The sequence below is a fragment of the Melospiza melodia genome, chromosome 31, assembly GCF_035770615.1.
Source record: "Melospiza melodia melodia isolate bMelMel2 chromosome 31, bMelMel2.pri, whole genome shotgun sequence".
In the NCBI taxonomy this organism is placed as follows: Eukaryota; Metazoa; Chordata; class Aves; order Passeriformes; family Passerellidae; genus Melospiza; species Melospiza melodia.
In genome coordinates, this window is record NC_086224.1 from 714523 (window position 1) to 728482 (window position 13960).

At 51.6% G+C, this 13960-nt stretch overlaps 2 protein-coding genes across 2 annotated transcripts; one reads left to right on the forward strand and one right to left on the reverse strand.

The window, feature by feature from the left end:
• Nucleotides 1-633: 633 nt before the first annotated feature.
• LOC134431216 (interferon-induced protein with tetratricopeptide repeats 1-like) lies at nt 634-2840 on the forward strand. The gene is made up of 2 exons (XM_063179204.1): nt 634-755; nt 1532-2840. The coding sequence occupies exons 1-2, from the start codon at nt 733-735 to the stop codon at nt 2838-2840; spliced, it is 1332 nt and encodes a 443-aa protein (XP_063035274.1). The 5' UTR covers nt 634-732.
• Nucleotides 2841-4860: 2020 nt separating this feature from the next.
• Nucleotides 4861-12516, reverse strand: RACGAP1 (Rac GTPase activating protein 1). Its single transcript, XM_063179187.1, has 17 exons — nt 12493-12516; nt 11265-11353; nt 10546-10748; nt 10073-10209; nt 9803-9872; nt 9535-9588; nt 8757-8834; nt 8537-8654; nt 8252-8382; nt 7678-7842; nt 7131-7226; nt 6751-6949; nt 6424-6529; nt 6037-6169; nt 5817-5952; nt 5478-5586; nt 4861-5191 (listed from the first exon to the last, which is right to left on the reverse strand). The coding sequence occupies exons 2-17, from the start codon at nt 11347-11349 to the stop codon at nt 5116-5118; spliced, it is 1896 nt and encodes a 631-aa protein (XP_063035257.1). The 5' UTR covers nt 11350-11353; nt 12493-12516; the 3' UTR covers nt 4861-5115.
• Nucleotides 12517-13960: the final 1444 nt, after the last annotated feature.

The window sequence follows — 13960 nt, forward strand, 5'->3', positions numbered from 1 at the left end:
ATGTGCTCTGCATTTTACCTGTATTTTTCCTGTCGCTTCCACTGGTTTCTGTCACCTACCAGAACCTCAGTGGTTAGCAGAGGCTTCCTGGTGAGTTGCTGATAGCCCTGGGGCCATCTCCAGCTCAGCATCCTGTGCTCTCTCAGCATTTCCTGCTCCTTAGGGAAGGATTTTTTGGGATTTTCCCCAGGTGCACTGCTCACATGAAACGAAACCGTGGAACTGCAATTGCCATCCCTGTTTTGCTGGGCAGTTTCTGTGACAGGCACATGAGAAACTCCAGCACAACTTCCAGGGCAGATCCTGAGGACAAAGTCCTGCAGAGTCACATGGAGCCTTTGGGTCATCACTGATAACGGTGATGTCACCTTTCCATTCTGATCCTCCATCACCTTACACCAGATACTTGCTAAAAGCTGTACACCAAAGTCCTTTTCAGCAGGGAGAAGGTCTCCAGGGTGGATTTCAGACCCTGCTGCTCTGACCCCAGAGCTCCCTTTCTTCCCCAGTACCATTTTATGAAGGGAAGGTGATAACTTCCAGATAGGAAGAGAATACTTTCATTTTTGGTTTAAACTCTTCCTGTTTCGTTTCATCCTAGATAAGTGGTTTCATCTCACTCCACCCAGGAGAATGCTTTCCTATTTAAGGCTCAGTCCCTAGCTTACAGACTGTCCTACTCAGGATCTGCTGCTGGGTGGAAGAGCCAAGCCCTCATTCCTCAACAGTGACATGATGGCCACAGCAAAACTGGGGTGAGTGCACAGCATCCCTTCTTGTCACAGCTCAGGGTGTGGGGGGGACAAGGCTCAGCACAGCATCCTGCTCAGAACCTCACCGTGGTTAAGGCTGGAAGGGGCTCCTGAATGTCACCTTGTCCAAGATGCTGCATCCAGACAGCTCTGGAGTCTGAGGGAAGAGAGAGCACAACCTGTACAGGAAAAATGTGCAAGGCCTTTCTTCTTCTCACAGTTAACTTTCCTGATGTCCAGATGGAGCTTCCTGGGCTTGATTGTGCCCTTTTTGCCCTGGCACTGCTTTGCACCCTCCCTTCAGGTATTTCTACAGCTCTAAGATCCTTCTAAGCCTTCTGTTCTCTGAACGGTCTCAGCTCTCTCAGCCTTTCCTCATGGAAGAGACACACCAGTCTAACATCTTCCTTACCTTGCTGGCTCTTTTCGGAGCCATTTCTTCACCCTTCAGCTGAAGACACAACCCCATAGAAAGTGAAGAAGCTTTCACTGTGTGGGTGGGGCTGGCTCTACTGTCCCTTTTTGCAGCCCATCCCAGGCCTTTTGCCTTAGGTGAGGGAGCACTGGTGACTCCATTCCCGGCTTGCTGTTCTCGGGAAGGCTCACAGAGACCTCCCTGGAAAATGGGCGGATTGGAATAACAATTTGCAGGTTCTTTAGTAGCCTGAGTGCAAGGGACCTGTTGAGCAACTGGAGAATCTTCTCCTCTTCCTCTTCTCCTGTTCTGTGTGGGCATTCCAGCCTGCACCCTTCAGTAACTCACCATTTCCTCTTTGTAGCAATGAGCAGCTGAAGGAGACGCTGGATAAACTGCAGTGTCACTTCACCTGGATGTTGGGTGTTGAATCTTGCAGTTCTCAGCATCTCCTGCAGAAGCTGGATGTTGAGATCAAGCACACAGCCCACCAGAACCAGGTGGCCCTCCTGGGGCTCCAGGCCTACCTGCACCAGATGAACAACCAGAGTGATGAAGCTCTGCAGAGCCTCAGAGCTGCTGAGGAGCACAATGACGAGAAGCATCTACCAACATCTACTGCTGGCTCTTTGATCATCTACGGGAATTATGCTTGGATCCACTACCTTCAGGGCTCCTGTCAGGAGGCTGAAACCTGCCTGAGACAACTTCAGCAGCTCTGCCCAAGTCCTTGGGACGTGCGGCTGATCCCATACATCCAGGCCCTCAAAGGCTGGTCCCTGCTGGCCATCAGAGCCCGGAATGGGGAACGGGCAAGAGAGTGCTTCAACACGGCCTTGATGCTTGAACCAGACAACAGCTCCTTCCGTACTGGGCTTGCAGTGGCTCTTTATTCCTCCTGGAATTTCTCCTGGCAACCTGATGTTGAAAGAGAAGCCAGAATCCAGTTGGAAAAAATTGTCGACAAGCAGCCAAATAACTACAGAGCCAAAATATATTTGGCCAGGCTACTTGAAAAAGTAGATGGGAATAAGTCAATTGACTTAGTTAAAGAATGTGTACAGAAAAGCTCTGACCCCGAGGTCCTCAAACTATCAGCTTTGTTCTGGATGCCACGGTCGACAGAGAGAGCACTTCAGATCATCCAGAGAGCCCTGCAGCAGGACCCAGGTTACCACCTTCTCTACCAGGCCTTGGCCAAGTGCTACAAGCAACAGTGGGTCAAAGCAAAGGAGGAAGACAAGAATAAGATACTGCGTAAAGCCATCAGGGACCTCCAGCAAATTATTCAGGAACATCCAGACCTTGACCTTACACTTGCCAAGCTGCAGCTGGCAGAGTTTATTGGTGCAAGAGACCCGGCAAAGGAAAAAGAGATCCTCATGGAGCTGCAGAGGAAAATCAACACCCTGAGCCTCAGATGTCAGCAAGCCCTGAGTCTCTCCTGGGGAAAGTACTTCCTCTACCGAGGGAAATCCCAGGAGAAGGCAAAAGCCAAGTTCATGGAATGCTACAAAATCCCCGTGCAGACAGACCACAGGAGGGACTGTGGGCGCAGGCTGGTAAAGATGGCTGAGATCTACAAGAGGAAGGGGGACACCGAGGCTGCCAGGGCCATCCACCACTTCCTCCAGGAGGCCGACCGGCACTGCCCAGGGAACCTGGGGCACTAGGTTGAGATGATGAGGATCACCCCATCCCACAGAGAACTGGGCATGACTTTTCCTAAGGCTAGAAGGCCAAAAGGACTGCGTGGCTCTGCACAGCAGGCCCATCCTCACATGGACATGGTAGTTCTGGCAGCTCCTCACGCCGTCCCATTGCTCAGCCATCAAATCCAGGCCCACCTGTGGGTAACCAAAACCTTCCACACGCTGCTGTGTGCTGCTGCTCCCAGAGGGAATGAAATCAAGAGAGAAGAATTTGTCTTAGAGGGTCTGAGCACCATCTTCTGCAGGTGTGGACCTGCATCTCTCCCTTGGAGCTTCCACTGATCAGAACCAAATGCTGATTAGGACAATGTGAAAAAATCAATTCGTTAATTATAAGAATTCTAGCATTTACAATGAACCAGGAGGTGAATTCCTCCGCAGGATCAGTGAGGAGCTATGATGAGGGTGAAGTCCTTCTGTACAGGACACAGATGGTCACTGGCCCATCCAAATGCATTAAATGCTGCTGATTAAGGAGCCCACAGGGGTGATTTTATCTGCATTAATCCTCAGAAGCACACACATGCCTGGACATAAACCAGGAGCTTTTCTGTACTGGTTCCCACCATGAATGACATTTTCATCTCTATTTCTGGAGCCAAACTCATGAGGTTTTTAAGAATCTTTGATTAATAAATATTTCTCTGCATGATTTCTCCTTGCTGGTGTCTTCTTGCAGCCTGAAGCATCCAGAGCATGGAACACCAAAGGTCCACCCTCTCCCACTGTCCTCACTCTCCATCCCCCAGGCCCTTCCCACTTGGAATTTGTGCCCTTACCTGCAGGCACAGGTGGGCACCCCCATCCCTCCCATGCCCAAGCACTGCCAGGGCCACCTTTGTGCCCAGCAGTACCTGAGTGGGGGTGGCTTCCTCAGATGTCCCCAAAGCCACCTGTCCCCACAGAGCAGTGCCACAGGGACCAGGCAGATGTTCCTCAGCAGGTCCCACCAACAGTGACCGTGTTTCTGCTCCAGAGAGGAGCAGGCAAGGACCTAATCCGGGAGAACATGCTCCAGGAAAGGACCAAGTGTGCCCAGAACATGAATTTGAGTAAGGAGAACACACCTTAGTGCCCCTCTCCTGCACACCTGGTGTGTCTGAGAACCCAGGGCCAGAAACACCGCTGGCTTGGGGGTCAAACACTTCACCCCAGACCTCACAATCAAGGGGAGAGAGAAACATCCCAGGCCAGCACACCTACCCTGGGCTATTTCACCTCCCAACACAACAGTGGGGGCCAAACCTGCCATCCTCCTTCGTCCCCAGGAGCCACAGCCCAGGGCAGGATCCTGCCCCCAGCAGCAAAGCTGGCTGGGATCAGTCCCTGGGGCAGAGAGCAGCCCCTCAGCCTCCAGTGAGGCCACACTGGTGAAAATACACAAGTTAAAACCATGAGCCAGAGAACACAAAACTGTGGGTTGTGTAAAAGATCGGGATTTACTTAACTGCACAGCCAGGACAATTTTCCAAAGCTCAATTAAAACAGCCACTTGTTAAACTTGTGTGTGTTGCACAGGTGTCCTCACACAGCACTGGGCAAGGTCCCAGGTCCTGACCTGGGAAAGCACAATTCCCACCCTCCCTCCCCTCACCAGCAAGAGCAGCAGTGATTCCTTTGGGCTGCCCAGGAATCCTTTGGCTTTGCATCTACACCCTCCTCTATGGAGTTCACCCCTGCAAACACAGTACCAGGAAATAAATGCTCCTTTAGAGCAGCCACAGTGCCTCTGGCAGTTCATTGAAGAGAGGCTTTTGCCCACCAGCCCAGTCCAACACTGCCATCCTCAGGATTCCAGCTGCACCACCAGCCAGGTGGGGCTGACTGTGCTGATGGAAAGCCTGGATTCTGACAGAGTTCAGACACTGCTGTGCCAAGAATATCCTACAGGGTCCTAAAAATCCCAACCAACTGACCCTCATTTTGTGACTGCTCTACTTCACACAGGGAGAAAAAGAGATGTTAGTGAAAATGCCAGTTCTCTAGAGTTTTTTTAATGATTAGCACTGAACAAATCCTGCTTGTTACTGTCTTCACCAATACTATATTCAGCACGGCATTAGATAATAAAAATAAATTGCACTATAAAATCCCATTAAAAGTCTCAGTTAAGCTGAAAGATAAAAGGCAAAACATTATTTCATATAAGCTGCCAGGGGCCACGGAGACAATCTGTATTTCTTCTACTTGTGAGCATTGGTGTGCAAATGCCAGGACAAGACCAACTCCCAGGTCTTCACTTCAGCATAGGAGAGGCAAAGAAGTTACCCTGATGCCCAAACTGGGTTGTTGACTTGGTTTTGCTCCCAAATCTAATTCAAGAGAAACACAAGAATATTAGTTTGGAATTCTGGACACAGAGCTTCAACACTCTCCCTTTTCCAGGGAGCATTCACCCAAATCTCACCCACCTCCCAAACAATGTTCCTCTCCCTACCACGAGAGGATGTTTGTTACCCAAACCTGCTGCTCCCACAGCACAGATCAAGGGAGGGCTCACTGAGTAATGAGTGTCCCCAAAGTCTCAGTTCTCCTAGAGCACCCAAAATCACCTGCAGTCATCCCAAACATGGCATGACAGCACCCCCTGGCACTTACTTGGGGGTGGTCTTGCTGAAGGTGGAGCGGACCCTCTGGGACAGGGAGCTGGATGAGGGTGTCTTGGAGAGCTGGTGCTCTGGGGTGGTGAGAGGCCCCAGGATGCTCACTGCCAAAAGAGAGCAGCACAGTGTGGGGACAGCTGAAGTTTTCTTTGCCATTCAGGGAACATCAGGCATTCCCTGGCATCTGTGAAAAGCACTAGACAAATCTGGCACTTCCTGGCACACTTTGCTTTTCCCTCTGCCTCCATGAAGTGAGAAGTGGCTGGCTCTGAGAGCCTCCCAGGCTGTGTGGATTGAGAGTTGTTTTTAGTAACAGAGCAGAAGGCAGGATTACCTTGGACCTCAGGTGTCCGTGGAGTGGAATAGGCGTTGGTGTTCTCAATCACGTGTGCTGGGTCAATGTTCTCCTGCTCCACCATCATCAGCTGGCTCCAGTAGTCCATGGGCAGCAGCAGGAGCCGCTCCACCACCTACAGAGACACCTGTGAGTCACTGATCACAGAACCACAGAATGGTTTGGGTTGGAAAAGAGACAATCCCCAAGTTTGTCCTACCTTGGGCTGACGCTTTGTGTCTTGCAGCAGGGTCATGGGGTCAGGATCTGGTACTGCATGGGCAACTATGGTGGGGCCAAACACTTTGGCCAAATTGGAGATATCCATTTTAGTGTCTGGGCTCTGAGCCACCCTGCATTAAAAGAAACGTGGAGAGAATGTAGTTCCCCCTTCACTTGTGATACAAGTGCCCTGTCCCACACACACTTGGCCTCTGAATGAGCAGGTTTGTTCCAGAATGAAGACTTTGTGCTCACAAGCAGTGACCAGACCCAATTAGAAAAAGCACCAGTGGGGTGACCTTCCCCTTCCAAATCACAGAATGGTTTGGGTTGGGAGGGACCTTTGAGATCACCTGGTTCCAAACCCCTGTCCATCAGAATGTACCTCTGCAGGTGGACCATGAGGAAAGCCAAGGTGTCCCTGTTGGCCTGAGGAAGTTCTCCAACTGCTTGGTACATAGCAGCAATGCTGTTATCCTCATCCGGGATTTCTAGAGGAAAAAATAATATTTAGACCTAAAAAAATTTCTCCCTCACAGAGAAATAAAGCTAGAAACTTCTCAAGCTGTGCTAATCATCTTGTATCCTGCCCAACCAGAACTCAGGCACAAGGGCTCCACAGAGCACCACGGGCTGCTGGTTCACTTGACAGCAAAACCACAACCACTGAGCCTCAGGAAAGAGCTGGAGATGTCACACAGCAGTTCCTCACCTGCAGCTTCCATGAAAGTCTTGTTTAACCGGAAAGTGAGCAGGGGCTCTTTCAGGCTGCGCAGGAAGTCCTTGAGAAGGCCACAGATGGCGTGGATATCATCCACCTTACTGAGCAAAGGAATGCTCTTTGCTCTGAGAAACTTCTCCTTCAGCTCCCTCACAGTCTTGTCACAGCCAGAGATGCGGTAAATGCCGGTCTGTTGGCACAAAGCTTGGCTCAGAGGAGGAGGTCAATTGGCTTTCTTCCATCCCCACCTTCTCCCCACACCTGAGTCACCCATGCACACCATAAATAAGGGATATTTGGGTTAACAATTTGCTTCCCTAACACCACAACCCATTTCATTGGCACTGTTTCAGACCTCATTTTCTTCTTACCTCATGCAGCCCTCGTTGCTCAATCTCATTAACACAGTGCACGATGATGGAAGGGATCATTGGAGGAGTAGAAGGGACAAAATCCATCAAGGTGCCCTAAAAGGCAGAAAGTAAAGTAAAAGAAAAAGATGGATTCAGTCACCAAGACATGGAAAATACTCTCTCAGGAATTCACAGCAAGATCTATGGTCGGAAAACAAGAATTGTTGCTCTTCTCAGGACTGATGAAGAAACATCACATCCATCAGCACAACGCTGCATCGCCTGCCCAGAGCTGCCACCTTCCCCACTCAACGCCCTCCTACCATCACACCCCTACACCCCCTCCCTGCTTGTGCAATGATGCATTAGCGAGCTCATTTGCATGTCATTATGCAGCTCTGAGCAACAGGAGCTTTGCTGGGGAAGGCAGACTCAGAGCTGAGCAAGTCCCAAGGCAGGGTGGCCCCTCTGGTGGGCAGTCCTGAGGCAGGGTGGCCCCTCTGGTGGGCAGTCCCATGCCAGGGTGGTCCCCTGGTGCCAGCCCCAGCCCCGGGCACTGACCCACCTCCCCGATGCGCACCGGCGTGCCCGTCAGCGTGGGGATGCAGGGCAGGGGGCAGCGCTCCCGGCACTCGGGGTGAGCCACCACCCTGCAGTCTCTGCACTTCAGGGAGATCTTGCCAAACTTGACTCTCTTTCCACACGGGACACACGATTCTGGCTTGATAACCTGGTGATCCAGAGCACACAGATGGGAGAGATCAGTGCAGTGCAGTAACTCAGCAGGAATTAAACTGGGTAACAGGTCTCTGATCCATGTAACTGGTACAGGTCATATTGACCTGAGACTAATCACAGAATCATGGAATAGCCTGAACTGGAAGAGAGTCACAGAGATCATCAGTGCCCTTGCACAGACACCCCAACAACCCCACCCTGTGCATCCCTGGCAGCATTGTCCAAACTCTTCTGGAGCTCTGGCAGCCATGCCCATCCCCTGTTCAGTGCATAACCCCCCTCTGGGAGAACCTTTTCCCAATATCCAACCTAACCTCCCTTGACACAGCTGGCAGCCTCTTAGCACACACATTCCAAGACGGAAGGAGATGCTTTTCCATCTCTTCCTGCCTCAGACCCACCGTCTTTGAAACAAAGTCGTGCAGCCTCACTCCCCCGTTGTGCTGGGGGGTGCTGGAGCCATCGGTGTCCTGCTTGGACTCCAGCTGCTTACTGCCTATGCTGGACTCGCTGCTCCAGGGCTGCAAAGGACCTGGAAGACACAAGCGGAAGAGGCTGGAATCACCCTCTGCCCCCAAAAGCATGGGCATCATAAATTAGAAGCAGCTCCCAGGTCCTGGAAGGAATTAGGAACATTTCAGGATAATGTGTAGCTGTGTCAGGACAGACAGAGATGTAGCACCTACCACTCTTCCTGCGGCTCCTGCGAGGGTAAGGCACAGTCTGGATGGTAGAAATGGCTTCAATGGGGCCACCATCGTTGGGGACCATCACAGTGGTCTTTGCTACTATGGATTCATTAGCCTGGAATGACAAAAACACCAGTGGCAGCAGTGCTGACACAACACAGGAGTTCCAGCAGCCCTGGAAACAGGCAGGAACTGTGGCCAGGTGTGACCACTATACCTGGTCTGCTGTGTTGCTAATGGATCTGGATTTCTTCTGAGGAGCTGGGGGGCCTTCAGCAAACTGCCTGGAAGAGCGCTGAAAAGAGAGCACATCCCTGTCTCAAAGCAGGAATGCTGCTCACTTGGCAGTACACACTGGCCCAGGGTGACTGGAAGGACTGAACACTTCACACATCTGGGGTGTGTGCAGACAAGTCCTTCAGAGGACCCTCTGCTTCGTGGCAACCTTGGAGGTGCCAGGAAGAAATTAAAATTTTCCTAGCCAGCTTTATAATTTAGATCAGAAAAAAAGAAACCCAACCTAAGAAAGGAGGGCAAAAAAGCCCCAACAAACCCACGAACTACACACACAAAAACCAGCAACCAAGCAGGTCCCAGAGTCTTCCCAGCTCCACTAGGTGATGGTTTCAGGCTCTTTCCCACCTGTATCTTCTGCAGATTAATGCAGAATGAGCACAAGCTCCTTTACAAAACAGAAAAATGTTAACTTCAATTTTCCCCTAATCTGGGAGCTGCAAATAATCACCAACCGTTTTCTTGCAAACCCCAGACTCTAAAAACCCAGGATATCCAGAATTCCGCTCGTTTTCAGTACACAAACAATGACATCAGCCCTAAATTTCAATCTAAACTGCTCAGCAGCAGCGCAGCCATTCGAGGTCTGACCGTTTAGTGGCTCAGAGGTCAGGACAGGTGGCAGTGAGGTGACAGATGGTGGCATTGTGGCAGCCAGGGGGAACAAAGGCAACTATGTGACAGGAACAATTGAACAATACCCGCTTCTCTCTCCTCTTCAGCCTGACAGCTTTCACCACCGAGGAATCCCAGTCCTGGGGGAAAGACACAGCACTGGTTAATGGTAAATAGCACACAGCCCCTGGCCAGGGCTTTCATCAAATTTTAGCCAACAGCACACTCGGGAAATGCAAATCAGCTCAGCCAGGTTAATATCCCAGTAATCCAAACACAAAGGGTCTCTGGAGATCAACCCCCTCCCCTCGGGCTTTACAGGGGAGGAGAACTTCAGAAACGGAGTTACATTACCAGTGAGTCATCGCTCTTGTCAAAGCTGATGTCTGACAGAATTGAGCCAGATTCATCTATTGTAGACAGCCTAAAAAACAAAAATTAGAAGATGCTTGTATCAGTTTGGCTTTCAGTCAGTCACGGTTCCAGAACAATCCCACTGACTCAGAAGAGCCGTATTTTACAGCAGAACAAAAAGGGGAGCTGTTGACACGGGTGAGGAATGTGTCACAGGGGCCGACAGCTGGATGGATGCCTGACACCTCAGATAAAATGTTGCTTCCCTACCTTTTGTTGCCTGCACCTCCCACAGAAGGCTGTGGCCTGTTCAGGAAGGCGAGGACAGACTTCTGCTCCTCGCTGAGCTGGATGCTGCCGGAGGCATCGCACATGAGCAGCTCACGAATCAGCTGGATTTGCCGCTCCTGTGAGCACAGATAACATCAGCAGCTGGATGCGCTGTGTTTAATTACTGTAAGACCCGACCGAGTGCTTGAGATACCAGAGATAAACTCTCAGAACCGGTGTCAATGGACTGCTAATGGCTGCAGGCAGGTAATGGCAGCTCAGCTCCATCAGCAGCCAGGCTCCTTTCCCAGATCAAAGCAGGAGGCTGCTCCGAGGAGCCGAGCCAATTCCTTGCTTTTTATTTTTCCTTTCCTCCCTGTGAGTGCCAGTCCTTCCTTGCCACTGATCAATGCGGTTTAATCGCTTTGCCTCCCCACTCTGGAGAGCTGATGGGTAACACAGGAATTACTCACCAGCTTCTCACAGTCCATTTCAGCTTTTTGCCTCCGTTTGATCTCCACATCCACCTGATTGCGGGCGTGTTTGAGCTTCACGTCCAGGGCACTGCGCTCAGCTTCCGTCTTCATCAGGAGATCTTTGTACCTGCAGAGCTCCTGCTCCAGTTTCTGCCATTTCCTCCGGTTCTCCTCAAAGTTCTTGGCTAACTGGATAAACTCTGAGAAGGGAACACATGAAGCCTTAGCTGGGCAAGCAGAGGAGCAGCTGACAGCAGGTATCTGTTCACACTGAATTCCAGGATTCCTGAGGTTGGAAAAGACCCCATTCTCACCTCATCACCCAGCCCAGAGCACTGAGTGCCACCTCCAGTCATTCCTTGGACCCCTCCAGGGATGGGCACTCCAAACCTCCCTGGGCAGGCCCCTCCAATCCCTGACTGCTCTTTCCAGGAAGAAATTCTTCCTCCTTACGCCCAACTTGAGGCATGGAGAACCCAGCCTTTAGGCCAACCCAGCCACACAAGAGATGCCCATGAGCTTTTCCATTTTTCAGACCAAAGCTTCCTGTCAGCACCAGCCACAAGAGCTGGAACACGAGACAAAGCCAGTCTGCTACAAGCAGGACATGGCCCTGCACAGAAATTCAGATAGGACTTGATCTTTCCCCACAAAGGAAAAACCCAGATCAGACTGGTTTTAGCTTCTTCAGCAGATTTTTCAGAAATGAAACTCACGGCATTCGTTTCCTTCACTCAGGAGCTCGGCCTGGCGTGTGAGCTGCTCGAACAGACCTCGCAGGTTCACCATGGCAATCTCCATCCTCCTGCCAAAAAGCCCCAGCTAAACGAGCAGCCCAGCCCTTCCCTCCCCCCTCGGAGCAGAAACCAGCCCAAAGGAAAGAGAACCAGCCTCAGAGTTCTCAGAGTTACTGGCTGTAATGCTTTCAGGCGGGTTTGAGAAGCTGCACCAACAAAACTCATGTTTTATGGAGATATATGCGCCTACTTTTTCTCATTGGGAATGAAAATCCACAGCCCTCCACACTTTAAGGACAACAGAGCCTTGGAGAGAGGCAGATGTGCCCATCTTAGTGCTTCCACTATCCCCCAGCACAGCACAGAACCCAAGGCAAGATGAGGGATCCCAAGTCCTTCCCTTCCAAAAGGATACAGAGCACAGCCCGTGCCCTGTCTACAAATAACTTGGTACTATCTAGGTCACTAAAAACCTGCAAGTTTTCAGCACTTCGTAAGATAAAAATAGGAGCAACATTCTGGAGAATTTTAATACAGTTTTAAATTTAGCTGCATTTTAACTTACAGCTCCTCCTGCAAATAGCTGTTAAAATTCAAGCAGTCAGCACATTTCTCTCAAACAGCAGCAACAACGGCATAAACAGAGGCAGCGAAGGGGAAAGTCTCCAGCTCAGCAAGACAGAAATGACTTCACGAATGCGAGGGGTGGCTGGGGCAGGCAGGGCAGCCGGGGCTGGGACATGGGAGAGGTGCCAGCAGGGAACACAACCCAGCACAGGAGGCTTTGAGGTACCTGTTCCACAGGTGCAGATTTCACACGCACACCGATACCTCGGTATTTTCTCTATTAATTGCACTGCGAGGTGTGGAACAGCTCTGCCCTTGTCGTGCGAACTCACAGCACGGGGCACGCCCAGCTCGGGGCCTCAATTACCAGCACCAGCACCTCCATCCCCGCGCCCACCGAGGCCGGGAGGCCGCAGGGACCAGCCCGGCCCGTGGAGCGCCCTCAGAGCCGGGGGACCGGGGCTCCGACACCGCCGGGGTGGAACGGGCCTGGGCGGGTCCGGGTTCGGCTCCCCTCAGCCCTCAGGGTTCCCCTCAGCCCTCAGGGTTCCCCCCAGCCCTCAGGGCTCCCCTCACTCCCCTGAGCCCCCGGTTCCTCCCAGCCCGTCCCCAGCCCCGTTCCGATCAGCCCCGCACTCACCCGAGCCCCCCGGGCTCCCCTCGGGCTCCCCTCAGGCTCCCTCACCTGGGCCGCGGCTCCGGCCCCAGCGGCGCGCGCAGCCCCAACGGCCCCGCGCTCCGGTTTGAATCCGCGGCGCCAGCCAATCCCCGCGAGCCTCGCCTCCCCGCTCCCGGCCTCTCATTGGCTGCGCTCAGCGCGCTGCTGAAGCCTGCCCGGCGCCATGTCTGCTGAGGGCGTGGCCCGCCAGCTCGGCGGGGCCGGGCGTGGGGGGGCCCGGGCGCCATCTTTGCTGCTGGCGGCTGGAGCCATGCGTTGCTTAGCAACGGGAACGCCGGGCGGGCCCGGGCCCCTCAGGCCTGGGCCTGCTCCTTGTCCGCCCTCCAGAGGGGCTGTTCTGGACAGGAGAAGCCTTTCTCAGGCCAAACCTGGTTGTTATGTCCAGCAAAGGTATTGCCACAAGGCTCGTGTGGCCCTGATCCCCCGTGCTGGTTCTGCAAAGGGTCAGTGCAAGGGGCTGGGTGCAGCCGCGGAGTGTTGAAATTCAGCACCAGGCTGTTTATGGAGTGTTGTCACTTGAGAAATACGATGCCTTGCCTGCTTTTCGTCTTTAAATGTTGATTTGAGTAACAGCCGGCGACTTGTGCCAAAGGCGAAACCCATTTCAAGCCACGTACGAGGCTTCCCTGTGCAGGCGTTTAATATGCAAACGGATAAAACCCAAACCTAACAATTACACAAAGGGAATTCACATAATCATAAAATAACAACGTGCTTTAATCTTTTAAATCTGAAACAAAACAGCGGGTAATTGAAGAATGGATATTAGCAATTAGAAAGCGGAACTAAATGCTGAAAATTGCGCAGTGGAAAGGGGAGTTCATAAAGCAGATTGCTCTCATCATCCAGCTGCTTTGTTGGAGCTGTTTTATTTAGGGTATATAGTTTGTTTTAACTTAATAATAATTAATTCGTAATAGATTGTAAAAGGCCTCAAGATCTGTGGAAAAGTAAGCATTAAAGTGGCTTCCTTGAAGAAGAGAGGCAAAATTATCTACATTTATTGGGGAACTGCGGCCTAGAAGAGACACAACTCATCCTCTGAGCCCATGGCCAAGTGAGAGAAAAGTTCTGACCTTGATATATTACCTTATAGTACAGGAAATCACCCAAAAGCCTAATTTGCCTGTCTGGGAGGAAGGTGGAGGTTGAAAGTCACACCTGGCTCTGCGAGAGCCTCTTGTGCAGGTACATCCCCAATCTGAGATGAGGCTCAGCTGTTTTGGTGGCAGCCCTGGCCTCCTGCAGCTCCTGCCTGTAATTAAATCTTCACAGCTAAGATGCCTCTATTGGCAGACTGTATTTATAGGCAGGCGAGTTGTTTTAGTGTCGTTGTGAAGAATTAAGGAGGCTTTTGCTCATAAGCAAATTCTGTTCTCTTTCCAATTGTCATCCGCAATCTCGTGCCAATAAAAAAGCACATTATTTT